Source organism: Tamandua tetradactyla, chromosome 13 (genome assembly GCF_023851605.1).
Source record: "Tamandua tetradactyla isolate mTamTet1 chromosome 13, mTamTet1.pri, whole genome shotgun sequence".
NCBI classification, from domain to species: domain Eukaryota; kingdom Metazoa; phylum Chordata; class Mammalia; order Pilosa; family Myrmecophagidae; genus Tamandua; species Tamandua tetradactyla.
Window position 1 is genome coordinate 63,199,618 of NC_135339.1, and position 22,352 is coordinate 63,221,969.

At 44.2% G+C, this 22,352-nt stretch overlaps 2 protein-coding genes across 6 annotated transcripts in view; one reads left to right on the top strand and one right to left on the bottom strand.

The window, feature by feature from the left end:
• The window catches only part of DPCD (deleted in primary ciliary dyskinesia homolog (mouse)), a 35,401-nt gene extending 22,435 nt beyond the window's left edge, over positions 1-12,966 (top strand). For all 3 annotated transcript variants that reach the window (XM_077125802.1, XM_077125803.1, XM_077125804.1), the window contains 4 exons: positions 5,249-5,373; positions 5,713-5,846; positions 12,145-12,247; positions 12,676-12,966. In XM_077125802.1, coding sequence (XP_076981917.1) covers positions 5,249-5,373; positions 5,713-5,846; positions 12,145-12,247; positions 12,676-12,780 — 467 coding nt within the window. In that variant the 3' untranslated portion in view covers positions 12,781-12,966. The remainder of the gene's footprint in view (positions 1-5,248; positions 5,374-5,712; positions 5,847-12,144; positions 12,248-12,675) is intronic.
• Positions 12,967-13,631: 665 nt separating this feature from the next.
• The window catches only part of FBXW4 (F-box and WD repeat domain containing 4), a 173,053-nt gene continuing 164,332 nt past the window's right edge, over positions 13,632-22,352 (bottom strand). For 2 of the 3 annotated variants that reach the window (XM_077125796.1, XM_077125795.1), the window contains 2 exons: positions 14,493-14,706; positions 13,632-14,311 (listed from right to left, as the gene is read on the bottom strand). In XM_077125796.1, the coding sequence (XP_076981911.1) occupies positions 14,192-14,311; positions 14,493-14,706 (334 nt within the window). In that variant the 3' untranslated portion in view covers positions 13,632-14,191. The remainder of the gene's footprint in view (positions 14,312-14,492; positions 14,707-22,352) is intronic. The other variant, XM_077125797.1, reaches the window with a different exon arrangement.

The window sequence follows — 22,352 nt, forward strand, 5'->3', positions numbered from 1 at the left end:
TTTGATTTGTCCATTCTGTTTCCCGGTGTACATATCAGCATTAACCGACTTCCCAGAGCTAGATGGCTGGGTATTTGACCCAGGGCCTAAGGCTGTCAGCAGTGGGAGTTGGTCTCTTTATTAAGTTCCACCTGAAATGCTAAGACCAATGATGGAATCATGGGCTGGGTTATTTTCTTGTCATTATTCCTGACTTTAATTTCTTCCCGGGTCTGATCGACAGGTAGTATTGGCGAGGGAATTTCTTTTTCCCTTTTTCTGACAGCTCATAAATGTCTAGAACTGACAACACGGATCACACTGGTTTGCATTCTCTTAGTCTATGGTCTTAAAATGTGTATCCTGCGCATGTTCAGTCACAGAGTGAAGTGTTGATCCCTCCTTATTATGAGCTGCTTGGGCTCCAGTCCCAATTGGTTTAGTCTGGTGCTATTAAAAATCTTGATGTGTTTAGCATATGACACTGATTCGGTGGAAACCAATACAGTAGTAATATCCTCACAATGCATTGTAATTTATAGCACTCCCAGGGGGTGACAGCCTTGGAATGCCTAACAGGGGAGAACTTATGAAAACAGAGGTCACGTGGACTGACACCACCCTCCCAGGGCAGAACCTACTACAGCTCCTCGCCCCCCATCCCCACCCCCAGCGTCACCTCTTGCTCCTCCACACAGAGCAAATAAAAACAGCTATAGCAGCTGTGGCCATGAAAACAGACAAACAGATAAAACTCCAGCCTCTTTGTTGTGCTTGGGCATGAAATTAAAATTAAAAGCAAGTCCAGGTCCCTTCATTTATAGTTCTCTGTCCTCTCCCTTCCCAGATTACCCTATCACTTCCCCTCTTGGCCAGTGGGAATAGACCATGGACTTCAGATGCTTTCTCCTTAGATGCAGAAATGGAGGTTCATAAGAGAACATTGTTTGACTAAAGTTTACCTTTTGTTCTATGGTTTTGTTTTGTTGGGTTTTTTTTTTTTTGTATTCAAGATAACATTTCCCATTTTAACCACTTTCAAGTATACAATTCATTGGTATTAATTACATTCACAATGTTGTGCTACCATCATCACCTCTATCCATTGCTGAAACTTTGCTATCACCTCAAACAGAAACTCTATCCTCAATTAAGCATCAACTCTCCCTAATAGCAATATTGATACCATAACTTTTATATGAATTATCACATTTAATTGTCTTTATTACATCCATGTGATGTAGGTACTGTTATTCCCCTTTTGATAGTTGAAGAAAACAGACACTGAAAGAGACTGAGTACCTTGCTTAGAACCACAGAGCTGGGCAGTTTCCAAGCCAGGATTTAAGCCTGGGTCTGCCTGAATAAAAGTCCATGCTTCAGTCCACAACAGTATACTGTATAAGTTGAGCATAATTTAAATCCAGCTTTCTTTTCTTCTTACCAAGTTTTGCTCTTCCCAGAATGCTCAGAATGGGGGCTGTTGGGAGCAGGACAGACATGGGCATCAGAAGGATACCCCACTGGGCCACTGGGCACCCAGACCTGTAGGTGCGGAGGCTTTTCTTACCTGTCTCCAACCAGTGCTCTCCCTCTTGAGGCTGCCTTTGCGAAATACTGTTCATTATTAATTTTTATGCCTAAATAAAGCTTAGACAGCTTTTGGCTGTCTACAAAGTAAAATATGGAGCCTGGTTTTTGTGGCAATAAGTAGGAGTAGTTTTCTTCTTCTTTTTTTCTTTTTTTAGCTTATTATACAAACTTAATAATTGACATAACTGGTTTTCTGTTAGAAAAACCCAGAAAGTAATTTACAGAAGAATGAGTGTGCATCTGTCTAGAACAAAGTTATTCCAGTCCATGTTAATAAGCATGTTAGTGTCATGTTTTTTCTACCCTCTCAGTGCTATTCATTCCCACCCCCCACAATGACTGCTGTGTGTGTTCATAGAGGAAAAAACTGAAGGGCTGTTACAATGAACGGAAGATCAAACCAGCCCAAGAAGAACACAGCATGTTCAGGGGGCAGAGGCTGAAGGGCAGGCCATCCCCCAGCGATTACATTCGGATTACCGGTTTAATCTGCTTTGGTATTTGACCGCCAGCCTAACCACCCCAGGCTGCATTTGGAGGATATTGAGCACTTTCATCCCCAAGCACTTCACCAGCTTTATAAATGACCCACTCGATTCCCTTCAGCCTCCTCAGGGATGGGATGTGGCAGCTGTTTAATAGCCACATAGCAATGTTGCAGTGTTTTAGGGCAGAAAAGAAGAATCCTGCATCCAGTTTAAGCTGCAGGGAGTATTTAGGAAGGGGGGAATGTAATTATCCACATTGGAAGTGGGCCAGGGCTTGGAGCTTTGGGGAAAGAGGCCTTTAGGACCTCCACTTTCCAGCCCACCTGAAAGATGGGGCCTCCTTTCAGCAGTTGGGGCCATCAGCCTGCTTCCTGCTGACTTAGGAAAAAGCCCCCAGGTGCAGCTTCCTTCATATATTCCTCGTCAGACCCTTTACAGGTTCATTGAAAGTCTCCTTTCCAAGGACTGGCCCTGGCTTAGCTGGGAAGATATGACAGCGTCCTGGGGAGCTGCCTTGCACACACCAGTTTGGGTTTAACGTATAATCAAATCAGAGTGACAGCAGGTGGAAACAGTCTTCTGTTGCCGCAGGAGCTGTCCTTGAGTTCAGGAACAAAGACAGGGACAAGAAAGACAAAAGAAGACAGAGTGTGTGTTTGCTGGAGTGTGTTCATGCCCACATGCATGGGAAAAATAACGAGGGCATCACCAAAATCATATATCAGAGCTATTCTCTTAAAGGAATAAGTAGGGAGCCTTTCTTCTGTACTCTTTTAACAAAATATTTCATTCTTAAGGTCTTTCAAAAAAAAGAAAAAAAAATGGAAGCAGCCAATAGTGCCAAGTTCCTGTAAGCCGTTTGGCTTTTGAGGTCTTGAAGTAAGGAAACCGTAGTTGACTCTTCCCATTTAGACTGCTAGTCGGAAAGGTTTCTGTGGAAAATCCAACATTCTCTCAAGTAAAAGAGGGGACAGAAAATTTTGAGGTGGAAACTGACTCTCCGGGCCACACTGATCTTGCATTAGGATATTCAATATAACAAGGCCCATCATTTTAGGAGCCCCTCATCTAGTCAGACCCAGAGATGAAGTCCTTATGGTTTCCTTTTCACACAATCAAAGCTTCTCCTTTAAAGGCCCAAAATATAAAAAGGAAATAACTATTTTGCTTTTTTCTTATAGAAACGTCCTTAAATATTGTATTTGATTATCGAACACTCATGAAATATAATTTAGATTTTATTAATGTTTCAAATGCTAGGCTTGGAGTTAGAAGATTTGAATTTTATCAGTGGCTTTTACAAGTTAGTTTATCTTGCTGAACCTCAGTAAGTGGCAAGGGTTGAAGGCGAGCAAGCAGGGAAGAAATGCTATTTCTCATCCCCCAAATATAGGCACTGGATTAGAGAAACTTCCACTTTAAAAATATATGATGATTGTGTTTATTATAAGGCAGTACCTTTGGGGTCTAGAGGGTGCTTGTTTGCCCTCACACTAAATGGTCCCAAGTGCTATACAGCTTTGACACTGCCCTCCGATGTGAGCTGTCCCTCATGCCGTTATCAGTATGCCTAGGGAAAAAAAGTAATATCCTGCCATATTCTGCACATAGCATTTTATTCATAGACTGCGTGAGAATCTGGAAGTGATTGTTCCTGTAATACAGATTGAGCTACATGGAACTTGTCATGATAAGCTCCTGCTCAGGTGCATTTGTCACTTCTGAGTTTGTGACTATGACAGAGGTCCCCACAAGGCTGGCTTCCAGTTAAGTGAGGTATTACAGAGAATAAATTTGGATATACTTCTGGTCACAGTTCATTCATTTAAGAAGGTAGGTGTATTTAGGGGTGGGTGGGAGGGGAGTTACCTATAAAGCATATTTCTAAGTCTTACTCTTCCTTGTTAATTTTCATTATAAACTTGGAAATGTGTTTCTAGGGAGAATTTTTGGCCCTAAGACTTAGTAAAAGCATGCTGTAGAATGCAACAGACCTTATAAAAGCAGATATTCAAGGGAAAATTAAAATTTTACAGCATTATTTTATGTTCAGCTTACATGCCTTACTTTGGATTTGTCACAACTGCTCAAAAGGTCTAAAGGAAAATCATCAGTTTACCTGGATATGAGAATTTGGCCATAGCTGTCATCCCTCAGCCCAGAGAAAGGAGCAAACAAGTGGAAACCACTGAGGCAGGATCCTACACTTTCTGAGCCATTTAGCTCCCTCTAACAGCTTACAGGAAGGCTGCTGGCCTTTAGTACTCACTGGGCCACCTGAGCCCCAGTGACTTCAGATGTAACAGGAAGAAAAAGGGACAAAGGGGGATACAGGTCGGAAAGGCCCTGCTCCCCGACCCTGCAGTGAGGGTGGAGTCTGCAGATGACAGTAGTCTCTACAGCGTGGTTTGCGCGGTTCCTGAATATTTAGGAAGGAGTTTTTAGGTAATGTTCCTTGAACTTGTTTCTTATTTCATTATAATTTCCATAATATATGTGCTTTACTTAAAAAAGAAAAATCTTATACTAACATCTCAATTATGAAACACGTAAACGAAAAAAAGAGATTATTTGCCTCGTGAAAGGATGATTCCACTTTACAAATAATTTATATAAGAACTTCCATGAATTAAAAAATGGTGTGTGCCTAAGCCTAAAACTTTGTTTAAATACAGCATTTAGCTGTTATTGTAAGCCAAGTATACCTAAAGTGAGGGAATTTCTATATTTGAACTTTCTGAATCATACAATCCCACCCAACAGCTTTCATCCTCTTAATTCATTTTTCCTTTGCCTGGGGAAAAAAATGCATCTCAACTCACACTTTTTTGAGATCTGAAATTTTCCTATTTCTATTAGCCACCCTTTTCCTAACTTGCATCTTCCCCTTGCTTGAAGTAAAGCCACATTTGGGGGGTTCTTGACTCTATTGGGCTCCTCTCAGCCTAGTCCCAATTAATTTCATCTGGGCACCCATGATATGTGCCCTGCAGATTGTCTGATATTTAAATGCCCTACTGAGATATCAGAGATTGTGAGGTCCCTGCTCAGATGGATAATGCCCAATGTAAAGGCCCGTGGCTCCACATCTATCCTGTTCCAATTACCTAATGTGATGTTTGTGATTCAGCAGAAAAGAGCAGAGCCCTTTCCTTCTCCATAATCCCATTGCTTCCTTCTCTCCCCAGTGAGAAAGTGGCGTGTGAAAAGTGCCCTGGGAGCCTTGGGCCAGTGGCAGATTGAAGTGGGGGAGCCAGTACCCACAGGAACGGGGAGTCTGGGGCCTGAACTCATCAAGGAAAGCAATGCCAATGTATGTCTGCCTGTCCATGTATCGTAGGGGGGCTGGGGTGGTGGTAGACTACTGGCCCTTGCAGACAGGACCATGTCTTTTTCGTTTCCTCGTCTCCAGTTTGCCCACCTGGATAAGTGTGCTGAATGAATCACCCCAGCATTTTGGTTTGGTCATGCCAGGGCAAGGGCTCTAGGCCTGGAATGTCACAGCAATGGGAGCATTGGAAGGGAGCTGTGGAGAAGAGCTGGAGGTCTCAAGGCCCCTTTGTACCCCTGGGTAGGGCTTTGAGAAGGATGGGAGCTGTCCCTTTCTACCCCTCCGCGAGAGCAGTCCTTGAGTTGAATTTGCCTTCTGCAGCCCATCTTCATGCGCAAGGACACCAAGATGAGTTTCCAGTGGCGGATTCGAAACCTTCCCTATCCTACTGACGTCTACAGTGTCTGTGTGGACCAGAAAGAGCGCTGCCTCATTGTCAGAACAACCAACAAAAAGTGAGAAGTATAGTGGGCACCTGTCTGTTTGTGTATGAGCAGGCCAGAGGGTGGGGTTTGGTCTGGGTTGAGGTCTGGGACTGCTCTCTACCCTGGAGGGCAGAGAAGCCTCCACTCTCAAGCTCTGAGGGAGATGCAAAGGCTGAATTAAAATCCCAGTAGGCACTGGAAATTGAAGAGATTCCTTTGCTACTTCTCTCTCTAGGACCAGTTTGAATAATGTACTCAGCTCCATCAGGGCAGGAAATTGTCACTTGAGTAAAGAATATCTGACCTGCCATATACTGGGCTCAATAAATAGTTGTTGAATGAATAGGAAATGAGGGAGATACCTGGCCATTGACTTGTGATCTTAGGTGGTTCTGCTGTAAGGCTATTGTGACCTTGACCTCTTGCCTGGATGCAGTCCATAGTGAACTTGACTAGGAGACACCACTGTCAGAGCTGGCAGGAAGGACATGACCTGGAAGGTGCTCCTGTCCTAGGTAGCTAGTTAAGTGCTTTAGAATACTGGACTGGTAAGTAGAAATCTGATCCCTCCCTAGACTGAGGGTCAAAGGCTAGATCCTTTGACCTCTTGCAAGTCTCTTGCATTATCATTTAACAGGTGTACTCAGCTTCCCTTAGCTCTTCTCCTTGTAGTCTGCTAGAAGGGAGGCAAAATGTGGGGGTTGAGAGCCCAAAAGGTAACCAGGGTGGGAATCTGATCCTGGCAGGGCTGCTTTCAGGCCTACCATCTTGGAAATGCATAGACCCCATTTGGGTTTCTGGAGTTCTGACTGGTCACAAGAGAGGAGCAGAGCCCTGTTGAGCCCTGAAGTGAATTGGTCTTATCCTGGGCCAGAAGGATTGTAGGGCAGGACCAACTCCTGTGAAGAAGATTTAGAACATTGGGTAGGAGGTTGTATGAGTTATCAGTCCACAGCTATTAAGCCACCCTCCATGCTTTGTTTGGTGCTAAACCCGGCCCAGAGTTGCCCTATCTATTCACCTATCTCCTTGATGCTCTTCTCTGGCTATGTGCACCAATCTTCTGTCCCATCTCCCTCACTTCCGTGAGGCCAAGAGGGAAATTGTGTGGCTCCCAAGCTCTCCAAATGCAGCCCTGGGGTCTGCCCTCCTCTTACGACCTCCACCTCCTATGATTTTGGCAGAGTTAAAGGTACAGAGAAAGAAGTGGAGATGAATGAATTAATTTCAGGGTTATTGCTGTACATGCAGCCAGCAGCCCCTGCAGTGGGCCTTGTCTATAAATATAAAGTCATAATAATAAGGTTTGTGTTTATAAAGCACTTTGAAGTCCTCAGATAAAAGGCAGTTTATTCCTGTTATTGTTCTCATCATTAACAGGAGTCAGTGCCTAAAGTGGAATTTAGCAATTTCAGACAACAGAGAAATTGCCTTTAGGAAAACAAACTCCGTGCTTCAGCAAGCATTCCCTGGCGTAAGAGGCCCTGGGTCCAAACAGGGAACAAAAGTGCTTCAGATAGCACTTGAATCTGCAGCCCAGCAGTTTGTGAAGCTGGCTGCTGCCTCCCTTTTGTCCCCCAGAGGTCACTGTCGAATACAGATATCAGGCAAAAATGTGATTACCAGGGAGTGAGAGAAGAGAGGCTAGCTAGCTTACAAAAATTCATCAGTGGACAGATCCTCTGGGTCCCATTTCCTGCACATATCTAGCCATAGGTGGCGCTGTTGGCCAGGAGCTCCGTGGCCAGAGGCCCACTGTAACACCTGAGTTGGGGTGGGGGGGTTGGGACTGAAATGTTGGTGAGGCCAGGTGAAATGGGAGTAGAGCCTGGGAGGCAGCAATGTTGGTGGTTGGATTCCTACAGAGGGAAGAGGAATTTGTCAGCTCCCACTCGGGAACCTGCATGGGAGCCCTGGCTTAGTGTCCTGCCTGGCTCAGACCAGCCCACCTCAGGTGCCCCTGCTGGGCTGTAGGCCAGAGAGACCTCTCCACCCTTTCCCAGCTCTTTCCTGAGCCTACTGGCATTTTAAGCTTCTATCTGGAGTATTGTATTTTGTATCTTTCCTATTATTAATGAAACAGAACGTAATGGCTATTCCTTTAAGCAGTATAGAACTTTATCATGGTGCTTTTAAAATCTGTTCTCTGATCATCACACCATTCAGAAGTAGGCAGAGTACATATTTTTATTTCATGTCATGTATTAATGATTATATTCACACATAAGTAAGTCAGCATGATGAACTGACCTGCTGAAGAGAAAGTGAGTGACCAGTGCCCAGCAACCTGCAGGTTCCATTTTTTCTTATTTAACCTTTTCCTCTACCTGGAAGTTCCATGCCTACCCCAGTTCTAATGTTCTAGAATATGGTTTCTGACCAAAGCCAGGGTTCCTTTGTCCATACCTGCCTTGTCTCTGAAGAATTGGGCTGGTATTTTCTCAAAGGGAACTGCTTCTAGTGTATTGTGTCCTTGGCCTCAGTGTTAGTGGGAGATGACTCAGGATCCCAGTGCAGTACCATCTGTTCCTGATAAGAATGTTTGTGCAGAAAGCAAGCTCTGTCCTCAACCCAGAAGCTGGCAGCTGTGAATGGAATGAGCCACATTGCTGGAGTGGGAAGATGTTGGGTTAATTCTGGCCTCTGTCACTTACTAGCTGTATTATTTTGGGCAAGGTTTCCTCATCCCTGCCTCATAGTGGTTTGGGAATTTGATGAAATCTGAAGCAGATCCTCGATTAATTCTTTGGAACGCATATTCTGAAGAGAGCTTGGCTGATTTAACATCAGTGGTACTAATGCAGTAAGTGTTCATAGGCATTGCTAAAAAAATGGATTCTGTGGTTAAATAAACTCTGGAAGAAACAGATTTCCCTTTGGCAGGACTTCTGTGAGGCTTTAGTCTGGGAATAGTGCACTGTGATTCTCTAGGAGGGGGCTACTGTGGAAGGGAGTGACAACAGTTTGACCAGAGCCTTGGTGATTAAGAAAAAAGGAAAATTTCCTGCTGATTTCAAAGGGCCTGACTGGCTGGTGGCTTTTCTGGACCAGTCTGGCTGTGCCAGTCCTGCAGGTGTGAAGGATGCCCCCTGGAGGGGTGGGGCATGGCCATGTGACTGTCTGCAGCAGCCCTACTTCTCTCTTCCTTTCCTCCAAATCTTAGTCTCACTGTCTCCCACTCCCTCTCCCCCCACATACCTCTTGCCCTTTCTCAATTCACTGCAAGAGAGAGTGGGTTGGAGAAGTTTGGGAACTGGGAGGGGATACACTAGAGAGTAATGGGATGCAGTAGGCTGTTTCTGAAATAGCCAAAATGCAGGAGCTGCCCATCTGGCACTGGAAGAAGTACAGAGCTGGTCTGTTCCAGGCCTTTTCACAGTGATCTAAAGTTCATCTAGTATTGTTCCATTATCTGACTAAAGAATTTGGAGAAAGAAAATGAGGCACAGAAGCAAAGTGCCCTTCCAGGGTCATAGGCTAGGGCTAGAGGTCCTACTGTGCCCACATTCAGGAAGGAAAGCCACTAACCTGTTGGAGAGTGCCCAGGGCACCTGTGCTCAGGGACCTCTAAGGAAGACAATCTGTTCATTGTTGTCTCTGGAGTCTCTGTGGACTCCAGAACCACCACCACCCCTTCCCCCATATCTGCTTCATCCTGGCACGATGTGGGGAATCTTGACCAGGTAGTCTGTTGTGGAGAGATGGGGTGGGGATAGTAGTCAGGAGATCTAGGGAATCATTACTTGTAATGGGGGCTTCTCCTGTTTGCCAGCTTTGTGACTTTGGCAAGATACCTTTTTCCTCTTGTGTAAATAGAATCAAAGAAGTAACCAATCTGAGAAGGTTGTTTTGAGGAGTAAATGGGATTAGAAAAGTGTCTGGCACTAATAAATGCCATTTTTCATTATATGTTTGAGACTGAGAGCAGTGAAGGGGGGTGAGAATGGGGGAAGTTAGGCGAATGCAGGCAGCTAGGGAACTACCTTGCTATAATATAAGGGTTTAGCTTTTAGTGGAAGTCCTTCAGGGGCTCAGGGATGGGGTCCTGTGTCTCCATCCTTAAATTCCCTGCTCATAGCCTGACACACAGCTGATGCCTAACACATTCCTGCTGCATGAAGCTAAGGGTTCTGTCTTTTCCAGAAGCAGAATGAGTTCCTGGTTTTCTTCTCTGGTCCAGGTGCTATTGAGAAAGTTGAGTGTAGCTCCCCTCAGGACCAACCCCAAGCCAGGGAGTAGAGGTGAGAAAGGAACAGGCCATCTGCCCCATACTCCCTTGATATCTTTCCAAAACCTTTGAGAAGTTGTTTAAACTTAAACAATGCACTAACTCCATTAGAATAGGTACTTAAAGCAAAGCTGAGCCTCTAGGCTCTGCTGTGCCTTCCATTCCCCCTAGCCTCCTGTAAGGGACTGGAAATTTAAGGAAGGTGGCAAGCCATGCACATCAGGTTTCCTTTGATCTTGTCACTGCTTGGCATTGAGGCTGAACCCAGGGAACTCTTTCCAGTCCCATTACCTCAACCTTGGCAGTGACCCTGTGAGGACACATAGACATCCCTTTCTCATTGGCCCTCAAGCTAGGTAGGTAGTGAGGTTGTTCCCATGCTCTACATGGCAAGGCCTTCCACAGCTCTGCCAGATCAGCTGTGTGTCTGGGCTGCTTTTCTCTCTGCCCGACTTTTGTGTATATTTGTGTGCAAGATGTTAATGCTTCCTAACTAGCCTTTGTGTTCTTCTAATCTCTGCTGTTTAACCTTTGACCCTTCCCTATTATCAGTGTCTTCCACCTTTGCTAGCCAGACCAAGGGTCCCAGGAAGAGCCCTCAGCTGGGCTGGCTAGCAAGAGGATGAGGCAGGAATTCTATCCCCTGATTGCAGGCAGATTGATTGTCTTTCCGTAGGGCAGAGCTTTGGAAGATAAAGCAAAATGGTGCTGTTAGGATGCCTCCCCTTCTAAACTGCACTCCTTTTAAACTGTCAACCTTTGGGTAAACGTTCTTTTCCTGCCATGAGTTCCAGCTTCTTGGTGAGGTGGAGTTCCACAAGAGTGGAGAACTTGGGAGGAGAAGGACCCTGAGATCCTGTACTTGAACTGAGGGGTTAGGGCACGGAGAATGGGAGCTGAAGTGCTGCACTGATATTACCTATCCAAGACCCAAGAGCATTGGGGCTTCTGAAGTGAATTCAGGGCAACCGCTACCACAGGACCGAGGCCCCTCTGAAGTATTACAAGTCACATCATCTCCAGGCCCCTCACTTGAGTTTGTCTCCAGCTCTTCCTTTCCCGGCTCAGCTGCCAAAGAAAGTAAAGCTGTGCCCAGTTGATAGGTCTGGCAGCCCTCAGAGCCAGCACTGAGGCTGGCTGCGTCTACCAAGCAAATGCCCAATGGGCCTATTGTCCAAGAGGAGGTCATTCTTTGAGCTCTGGTGTCAGAAACATAGGATTAGGAGAAAGAACCTTAATACTGACTCCACTGACAACTGCCTTTGTGAAACCAGGTAGAACATTTTACCTCTCTGAGCCTGGGTTTCCTCTTTGGTAAAGAGGGTCAGATTTTCTGCAAAACAAAGTCCATTATGGGCTGGGTGTTGCTATCTGTTTTGTGTTGTTGCTTTTTACTGAAAGGGATCATTAATCTCTGGACTGGCACCTCCAGCTGATAGAGAGGGACTGTGTATGGTGTGTGAAAACAAAGCAGGGTCTTACACCAGTAAAGTAGTCCAGAGCCCCAGAGATCCAACTTCGCATTGAGCCACATGGTTTGTCCTCTCAAAAAGAATTTTCCTTGTATCTGCACTTTTTTCTCTAGTCTATAGGTAGAGTCAGGCTAACAAGGCCTTGATAAGACTCCCAAAGTGGAAAAGTAGCTGAGGCCTTCAGTGGAAGTAGGTCCCAGCTTTGGGGGATAGACCTGGATGTTCTTATTCTGTCCTTTTTCAGAACATAGGGACGCATTTTCTGTGTGGTGTTTCCATGAGGCTTGGGGTGCATAGAGGCTCAGCTTGCCTAAGCTGTTTGTGTATTCCAGGTGACTTCTTTTCCTGGTCTTTGGGAGTCCTAAACCTCAGTCATTCTAACCCCTGGTCTCACAGGGAATTATGGCTAGTTCTATGCCTCTCTTGGTAGGCTGGCCACAAGGTCTTCCATCCTTTCTTCTAGAGCGATTAAACTCTAAAATGCTGGTGTTCTTAACAGCTTCCCTTCCTCTCTGGCTGTCTGGTAGGTATAGGACAACTGTGTGAAAGCTTGGAAGAAGAGGACCTGATGCCAAATTGTTGAGGTCACCTTGCTGGGTGCCCCTATGGCCTCTTGGTGTTCCCACAGGTACTACAAGAAGTTCTCCATTCCTGACCTAGACAGATACCAGCTGCCTCTGGATGATTCCTCCCTAAGCTTCGCTCATGCCAACTCCACCCTGCTCATCTCCGTAAGATTGACCCAGCCTTCTTGGCTACTACATCAGGAAGAGTCTTCCTCCTTCCTTGCCCACTTCCCATCCCAGAGGTTTCCCCAGTTTTGGCCTAACCCCGGGGGTATGCTTGCTAGGGAAGAAGCATCTCTAATTGAGGCTGGGGATAGCAGGATGGGGCTCAGGAAGAGCCTGACTATATAAATCACAGCTAGAAGGGGATAGACGATGATGGGAATGGGGTAGAAATCACAGGACTTGGGTTCTGGTCCAAGCCAAGGTCTTCTCCCACGCAGCCACAGGCCTTTGAATGGACCATTCAACCCTGTAGGCCTCGATTGCCTCATCTGCAGATGGATTTGAAGGGGCCCTGAATGTATGTGGGGGCAGGGTGGGAGGGGGATAGTGACTGAATTATGTCTGCTCCTACCCGGTTCCATCCACAGTACCAGAAGCCAAAGGAGATCCTGGCAGCCGAATCAGAGCTACAGAAGGAGCTGAAGAAGATAAAGACAGCACACAGTAGCGATGGGGACTGCAAGACCCAGTAGTTAATCCCTGAGCCTGCACCTGGAGCATGGAATATGTGTGAGACTGATCTTTCATCTTGAGGCATGGGGGCAAGCTCCTGTCTGTTCTATGAACTACCCAGTTTCTGGGAGAAACAGACCCTGGGGCACTCCTAACCCCGTACCATGCTTTTATTTCCCAAGTAAAGTTACTCTGAGTTACTGGAATGGACTACCCTCTTGTTCACCATTGCATGCTGCCTGCCCCCAGTTCCCCCTGTCTCCCCAGGGGTGCATTCTCTTCTCTACCCTGAGAGAGCAGGTGCCTTCACCATGCAGCTTTTACATAGAGAGGTTTGGTGGAGAAGAAGATGGAGTACATGCTCCAGCAGGGGAAGGGCCAGGTGTCTCCCTAAATTTGTTTGTATAAATTCAGAGGAAGAAAAGGCTGCAAGGGGCCTTTGTGCTACCCTGGCCCAGAGGAACTCCCTAAGATAGGTGTGGGCAATGAAGAAGTTTAAAAACGCGGACCATTTGGTAGACCAAGCCCAGGATGTTAAAGCATTGTGGGTGAAAAGCCAGACTCAGGTCTCATAGCATTGCTAAGGGTGGGGTGGGATGAAGAGGAGTCCTAATAGACAAATAGAAGCTTAGCCTCCAGGCAGCCTGGAGCCCTTCCTTTCTCTGATCCTTATAGGTGACATCCACCTCACCAGCAGGGCCAAAGGGGTAGATGGGTGGTCAGCAGGAGATTTTCATGAAGAAAAGAAGCCTTTGTTTTTTTGGACACTGAGCCATGAGGCTGAGCTTGTCCTCTCCCCAACATACACATCCTCAAGTTTGAATCTGTCATTCAGTCTCCCTGGATGGCGCAGCCAATGAAGAATCAAATCTGTGAACAATCAAGCTTTATTTTTACAAACTGCAAATTGTGGCATGTCTCAACAGGCAGCCTGAAATAGGGGTGGCTCACAATGCACTCAAAATGGCTAGGTTTCCTTTATCCTTCCCTGGTTTTAAAGTGAAACCAGGCCTTAGTGCCCCAAGAATGAGTGCTCAGTCCTCCCATGGAAGGGGTAGAAAGAGACCAACTGGGATGGTTAGAGCACAGCACCTCACCTCATTCTGTAAGCTGGTCATGGCTCTAAGATGGGGTGTAGTGCAGGGTGGGCCTCTCAAGGCCAAATCCAGGGACCTGAGGCCTGGGGTCAGCTGCACTGTCCCAAAACAGCAGGTCACTTCTTCATCTGGTTCCTGGGAGGGATGCCATCTCTGGGTAAGCCCCAAATCCCCAGGAGTCAGCAGGAGTCTTTAGCTTAAGATGCTGAGCACTGGGATCACAGTCCAGGAGCACAGGTTGGTAGGTGGAGGTGTCACCAACTCCCAACTCTAGGTAAGAGAGGTTCCTGAGTAGTTGGTCTCCTTGGTCCACAGGTTGGAGTGGTCGTGACTGTCATGGATTTTGAAAGTCCAGGACGTGGAGGTTATAAGAAAGTGCAGCATAGAGATGCTTGGAGGTGAAGCGTAGGCAGTACACAGGACTGCTGAGAGGAGCTGATGTCAGCGGGAAGGCCTAGAAGGGAAGGCAGAAGAAGTGGGAGCTGGAAACTCTAACTCGGAATCCCCAGGCCCAGGGAAATAGGGACATGTGCCCTCTTCAGGCACATCCCTGGCCAACTCACTCCCACCCAAGATGCAGCCCATGATAGAGTGTCCTGGCATCCTAGAGGCTTGAAGATGGGTAGAACACTCACATGCAGGCAAGCCCTTTGGCGCCGGTCCCACAGCCGTACAACACCATAGTAGGAAGAGCCTGTGGCCAGCAGGTGGTTCCCATCTGTCTGCAAGCAGTACAGGGTGCTGTCGTGGGGCTCCTCCCACTCCATGATGCACTTCCTGTCCACGAAGGGGAGATGTAGTGGAACTTTCAGGGATTCCTGCCACCTCCACCCCAGCTTCCCCAGGGACCTGGGGGAATGGGGTGGGGGGAGAGGTTTAGGGAGTCATTCTGGGATGGAAGAGAGAGAAGCCTGGATCACCAGTCCTTTAAAAAACAAACTTAATGGGGAAAAGCATCCTCTGTAAAGGTCTCTTACTCACCAATCCTCAAACCACAGGTTAGATTGTGCTCTTGTTTGTGTTGTGTACTCATGAGACAGAGTGGTAATAAAGGCCTCAAGAAAGCCATCTTTAGGAAGATGGTAGAATAGGGAGGGAGCTGCAGGGCTCACTCCTCTCCCAAAAGTGTGAGTGGAGGCAGAAACTGTCTGAATCAACCATTCCTGGGCTCAAGAGACCAAAAGAGCAAACCAGTTTAGCATTCAGGGAAGTGTAAGATAAAGAGCCTGAGAAACTGGTAATTCTGTGGCTCCTGATACACATGCCCCACCATTCAATGCAAGCACTGTCAGGTGGTCCTAATTCCTGCCTGGTAGGTGGCTACAGACTGGAATGTCCATGGAACTCCTGTGCCCCAAGTTCAAAAGAAACACAGCCTGGTACTGATCCAGCTATTGGTTGTCAAATCCCACTATTCTAGCCCGTCCCAGACAGGCACCCCTGCACCATTGTTTTGATTGCGTCACAGGCGGAATTGGCAATAGGCTAAAAATAGCCAGCACCATAGGCCAAGGGAGCTAGATTGCTGAAGAGCACCATTTGCTGGGAAGGTCAGGAAAGTGCAGCCTTGGGAAACTGAGGGGAAAAAGAAAGGCTTTTAGGAGTCTTTCCTAACCATCTTTCTCCAGGGCCCCTTGGACCTGGTCTGCACCTCCTGCATGGGAACTTGGCTCTGTCAAACTGACTGTCAAAAAAAAGTCTTAACACAAATCCAATTGACAACAAAATCCTAGATAAGATAGAGAAACCAGCCTTCAGAGTGAACCATCAAGTTAATCAGATATCAGCAAAAAATATGTCATACTAAGAAACACGAAGGTGTGGTCCAAAGGAACAAATTTAAAAGTTGGAGGAAATTCTGGGAAAATGGTGGAATAAGGAGAGGCAGAACTCACCCCTCCACCAAAAACATCTAGAGAACAGGCAGAAACTGTCCAGAGCAGCAGTTCTGGGGTTCAGGAGACCAAGGAAGGACCATTGCAACAAGCAAGGAAGAGCTGGATGAAGAAATGAAGAAACCCATAATGGAAAACTGCTATATATGACTGAACTTGGCTATAGCTCCTGGTGTTTATCTCTACCCCTAAGGCTGGCAGCTTCAAGTCTGCTTAGTTCCTGCCCAGCTGACTGCTGCAGACTGGGAGGCCCACCGGCTGAGAAAAGAGGGGGAGGGGCACAGTCCGGATCCAGCTGTTGTCTGGCAAGGCTGACCCTCTGGGCCCTGCAGCCATGCACCTTTCCAGGCAGAAGCCTAGTACACCCACGGTGCCATTATTTCTAGACAAAAACTGCAGTACCCATCCCCTAACCTTGAGGCCAACAGGTTCTGGTTGACTTGGACCCTGACCAGTTGGCTGCTGTGATTGGGAGAGTTGAGTAATCTTTCCACCCGAGAATAGAGAGAGACAGCACAGATCTGATCCAATTGTTGGTCAGCAAAATTGGACCATGAAGTTCAACAACAGCGTTGGTCCTTTGTGGTCAGGTGCCCACAGCCTCATGAAGCCATTATTTCCACCCACCTCAGAAGGGAAAGAGGACTAAAAAAAAATAACTTACCTTTGTGGGGCTGTGGAGAATAGGCTGCCAAACAGCGCCATCTGCTGAGAAGGCTGGGAAAATGCAGTCTTGGAAGGTTGCTTTCCTGACACACCAAGGCTCTTTGAAACTGGTCTGGACCCCCCTCCATGGGACTCTGGCCCTGTTTTGTTTTGTTTTTTTTTTCTGGCCTTGTTTTAACTGGGAAATACTGGCAAACCAAGTGCCAAAGAAGACCTTTAACATGAACCCAACCAACAACAAAATCAAGTGCCGAAGAAGACCTTTAACACAAACCCGACTAACAACAAAATCTTAGGCAAGAGAGGGAAACGAACTTCAAAATAATACTATCTAGGTGATCAGATGCCCAGATAGAACAAAAAATTGCAAGACATACTTTGAAACAAGAAGATAATGGTCAAGACAATAAGATTAGGAAGTCAAAGGAGACACAGAATTTGGAACAATTTATCAAAGATGCTCAAACAAATCTCCTAAATAAACCCAACAAGATGGTTAGAGATAAAGCATATTAAGAAGACACTATGAGAACATGAAGAATTTGAAAGACTACATAGAAAAATAACATCTTATGGGAATGAAAGACATTGTAGATGAAATTAAAAACATACTATAGCGACACAGAATAGCAGATCTGAAGAGGCAGAAGAAAGGATCAGCAAGCTAGAAGACAGTGACTCAGACGAAACAACAAATGGAAAAAAAGGTGGAAAATTTTTAGCAGGGTCTCAGGGAAATGGTTGGTAATATGAAGCATATAAATATATATATCATCATAGATGGTAGATGTCATCATAGATGTCCCTGGAGAAAAGGGAAAAGGGCCAAGAAGAATATTTGAGGAAATAATGGCCTAAATTCTCAATCCTTGTAAAAGACATAAATATGCAAACTGAAAAAGCCTACAGTACTCCAAACAGAATTAATTCAAGTAGACTGACTCCAAGATACATACTCATCAAACTGTCAAATAAAGCAGCAAGAGAAAAGCCATATACAAGGAAAGCCACATAAGGTTAAGTGCTGACTTCTCATCAGACACCATGGAGGTGAGAAGGCAGTGGTATGACATATTTAAGATACGGAAAGAGAAATCGCCAGCCAAAAATTTTTTACCTGACAAAACTGTTCTTCAAAAATAAGGGAGGGGAGTGACATCATCAACATGGTGATGTAAGAAAGCTACTGGAAACCTCTCCCCAGAGATTCAGAAAAAAAAAAGAAAAAAAAATAATTCTCACTTGTTCAGAACTTTGGAGGAAGGTAAAGACTAGAGAAGGATCCCACAAATTCTGATTGAAGAAAAATAAAAATATCAGGTAGGCAAACTTCCATCCCGGATCAGCTGGTCCTCTCTCTTCCCCCTCCTCCAGTCCCACGCAGCTTGGAAAATGCCCAGAGGTAGCAGCCAGGATACTCCCACCTCCCACCAGAGACACAGACTATAAAACTCTCACAGAGGTTTAGATCCCCACCTATATTCAGACACAGACCAAAGGCCTCAGGGACCCACAGAAGAACTTAAGCCGCTGGAAGGGGAGGGTGGAATATATAAGGGCAACAAGGAGGAGTTTCCAAAATGGAGGATTAGGGAGGAAATGGCAGAATCTTTTCTCAAAGTGGCAAACAGCCAGGCAGAAACTGCCCAAATCAACTGTGTGAGGGTGCAGGGGACAGGGGAGGACATTTCAAATGGTTCAGGTCAGTGAGGGGCAAAGAACCTGAGGAACTGTGGACAGGGGCTATAATCCCAGCCTTGGGTCCTGGCACCCATAGCCCACCCTTGAGAAAAAGAGCCAGGAGTACAGCTGCAGACAGGGGTGGCTATGGGAATCCTCACAGCCCAAAAATTAACCACATTTTCGTGGCCAAAGGGTATAGGAATTCCACAGTTTTAGCTCCACCTGTTCAGATGCTGCTGTGCTTCAGGAGGTTAACAGCTTCTAAGGAGATTAAGTCACCAAAGAGTGCCATCGGCAGGCTGGAAAATGCAGGGAAAAATTGCAGAGCCTTTCAGAGCCCCTCTAACCCCTATCCCAGGCCCATTGATGCTGGTCAACACCCCCTGCATGGGTAACCAGCCCTGTTTTAGCTGAGAAATTTTGGATGACCCAACTGTCAAAACAGTGCCCTAATACAAACACAGACAACAACAAAATCCTATGCAAGAGAGAGAAATTGACCTTCAGATTAGACCCATCAAGATAATCAGATGGCCAGATATCAGCAAAAAAGTCAAAAGGCATACTAAAACTCAAGAAGAAATAGCCCAAAGGAACACATCAAGAAGTCAGAGAGGATGTAGAATCTGGAACAACTAATCAAAGATGTGCAAACAAATCTAAATCAATTCAAAGAAATGAAGAAAAATGTGGAGAGGTTAATTTGGAGGTTATTCTTACGCATTAAATAGATATCACCTTGTTAGTCAAGATGTAATGGAGAGGCTGGAGGGAACTGCCTGAAAATGTAGAGCTGTGTTCCAGTAGCCATATTTCTTGAAGATGATTGTCTAATGATACAGCTTTCGCAATGTGACTGTGTGATTGTGAAAACCTATGTCTGATGCTCCTTTTATCTGCCTTATCAACAGACTGGTAAAACATACGGAATAAAAATAAATAATAGGGAGAACAAACGTTAAAATAAATTTAGATGGAAATGCTAGTGATCAGTTAAAGGGAGGGGTAAGGGGTACGGTATGTATGAATTTTATTCTGTTGTCTTTTTATTTCCTTTTCTGAATTGATGCAAATGTTCTAAGAAATGATCATGATGAATATGCAACTATGTGATAACATTGAATTACTGATTATATATGTAGAACGGAATGATCATATGTTAAGAATGTTTGTTATATATTTTTTAAAAATTTAAAAAGAAAAATATGTACAAAGAGATAAAGGATATTAAAAAGATACTAGAAGAGCTAGTTCTTCTAAACCAATGCAAATGTACTAAGAAACGATGATCAAGCATCTATGTGATGATGTTAAGAATTACTGATTGCATATGTAGAATGGTATGATTTCTAAATGTTGGGTTAATTTCTTTTTTTCCGTTAATTAATAAAAAAAATAATAATAAAAAAAAGATACTAGAAGAGTATAAAGAAGAATTTGAAAAAATGCATAGGAAAATGACAGACATTATGGAAATAAAAGACACTGTAGATGAAATTAAGAATACTATAGACACACAACAGATTTGAAGAGGCAAAAAAAAATATCAGCAAGCTAGAAGGTAGTTCAACCACATTTGAATAGTCAAAAGAATAAATGTAGGAAAAAATGGAAAAATTTGAGCAAGGTCTCAGGGAAATGACAACACAAAGCACACAAATACACACATCATGGGTGTCCCAGAAGGGGAAGGAAAGGGGAAAAGCACCAGGAAGAAAATTAGAAGAAATACTGGCTGAAAATTTCCCAACCCTTATAAAGATATAAATATGCAAATCCAAAAAGCCCAATAAATAAATCCTAATAGATCCACTCCAAGACACATGGTAATCAGACTGTCAAATATGGAAGAAAAGGAGAAAATTCTGAAAGCAGCAAGAGAAAAGTGATTCACCACATACAAGGTACGCTAAATAAGACTAAGTGCTGACTTCTCATCAGACATCATGTTGGCAAGAAGGCAATGGTACAATATTTACAATACTGCAAGAGAAAAATTGCCAGCCAAGAATTATCTGTCCAGCAAAGCTGCCCTTCAAACATGAGAAAGAGTTTTAAATATTCACAGATAAACAAGCTGAGAGAGTTTGTTAATAAGAGACTGGACCTATGAGAACTCCTAAAGAGAGTTCTGCTGGCTGAAAAAACGAGAGGTATGCAAAAGGATACAGAATTGAAGAGTAGTATTTTAATAAGGGTTAACAAAGGAGAAAAAACAGATCTGACAAATAAAAAACAAAGGATAAGATGGTTAAATCAAGAACTGCCTTTACAGTAATAACATTGAATGTTAATGTAGTAAACTTACTAATCAAAGACACGTATTAGAAGAATGAGTTTTAAAATATCTGTGCCAGTTTAAATCGGTTGTGTACCCCAGAAAAGCCAAGTTTTTTATTTCTGGGTGTATTTTTTTTTTTATTGTTTCCATGGAGATGTGACCCACCCAGTTGTGGGTGTTTGGTTTGATTAGATGGTTTTCATGGAGATGTTTTTCTACCCATTCAAGGTGGAGTTGCTGACTGGAGTCCTATAAGAGGGAAACATTTTGGAAAAAGCTCAGTGCCAACAGAGCCCACAGAACCCACACAGATGTGGAAGGAAGGCACCCTTAGGGAAGCCTTATGAAATGAGGAGAGGAAGCTAGCAGACATTGCCATGTGCCTTCTTAGCTGAGAAAGTTCTCCAGAACCCAGCAGAAGTCACCCACGTGACTTCCCAGCTGACAGTTGTTCCGGATAGTATCATCCTTTCTTGAATGAAGGTACCCTCTTGTTGGTGCCTAATTTGCACATTTTCATGGCCTTCGAATTGTAAACTTGCAACTTAATAAATTCCTTTTTAAGAGCCATTCCGTTTCTGGTATATTGCATTCTGGCACTTTTCCTAACTAAAACAATATCCTGTACATGCTGTTTATAAGAGACTCATCTTAGACCCAAGGATACAAAAAGCTTGAAAGAGAAAGGATGGGAAAAAATATTGCATGCAAGTAGTAACCAAAAGAAAACTGGGGTAGCTATACTAATATCAGACAAAATAGACATTAATGCAAAAATGTTATGAGATAAAGAAGAACATTATATATTAATAAAAGGGGCAATTCACCAAGAAGAAATATCATAAATATCTATGTACCTAATCAGGTGCCCCCAAGTACATGAGGCAACTACTGGTAAAACTGAAGGGAATAATAGACTCTGCCATAAAGTGGAAGATTTCAACACACCACTCTCTCCAGTAGATAGAACATCTAAACTGAGGATCAATAAAGAAAGAGAACCTAAATAATATGATAAAAGAAGTGGCCCTAACAGACATATATAAAGCATTGCACCCCAGAACACCAGGATATACATTCTACTCAATTGCTTATGGAAAATTTTCCAGAATAGACCAAATGCTGGGGCACAAAATAGGGCTTAATAAATTTAAGATTGAAATTCTACAAAGCACTTTCTCTGACCATAGACAACTTAGATAAAATGGACAATTTCCTAGAAATACATGAACAACCTATACTGACTCAAGGAGAAATAAAAGACCTCTGCAAACCAATCATAAATAAAGACATTGAATCAGTCATCAAAAACCTCCCAACAAAGAAAAATCCAGAAACAGGTGGCTTCATGCTTGAATTTTACCAAGCATTCCAAGAAGAAATATGACCAATCCTGCTCAAACTCTTCCAAAAAAATTTGAAGAGGAGGGAACACTACCTGACTCATTCTGTATCAACATCACCCTAATACCAAATCCAGATAAGGATACAAGAAAAGACAGACCAATTTCTCTAATGAAGTTAGGTGCAAAAATCCTCAATAAAATACTTGCAAATCGAGTCCAAGAGCACATTAAACGAATTATACATCATGAACAAGTAGGTTTTATCCCTGGTATACAAAGGTGGCTCAACTCAAGAAAACAAATTAATGTAATACATCACATTAACAAATTGAAAAGGAAAAACATGATCATCTCTATCAGCACAAAATAGCATGTTAGTGGCATAAAGTTACACATATTGATCAATGGAATTAAACTGAAAGTTCAGAACTACAACTTTTATATATATAAAAGTTCAGATCTATGGTCAACTTATTTTTGACAAGGTTGCCAAGTCCATCCAACTGGGACAAAATACCCTCTTCAACAAATGCTGGGAGAAATGGGTATCTATATCCAAAAATATGAAAGAGGACTGCTATCTCACTCCTTATTAAAAAACTAACTCGAAATGGATCAAAGACC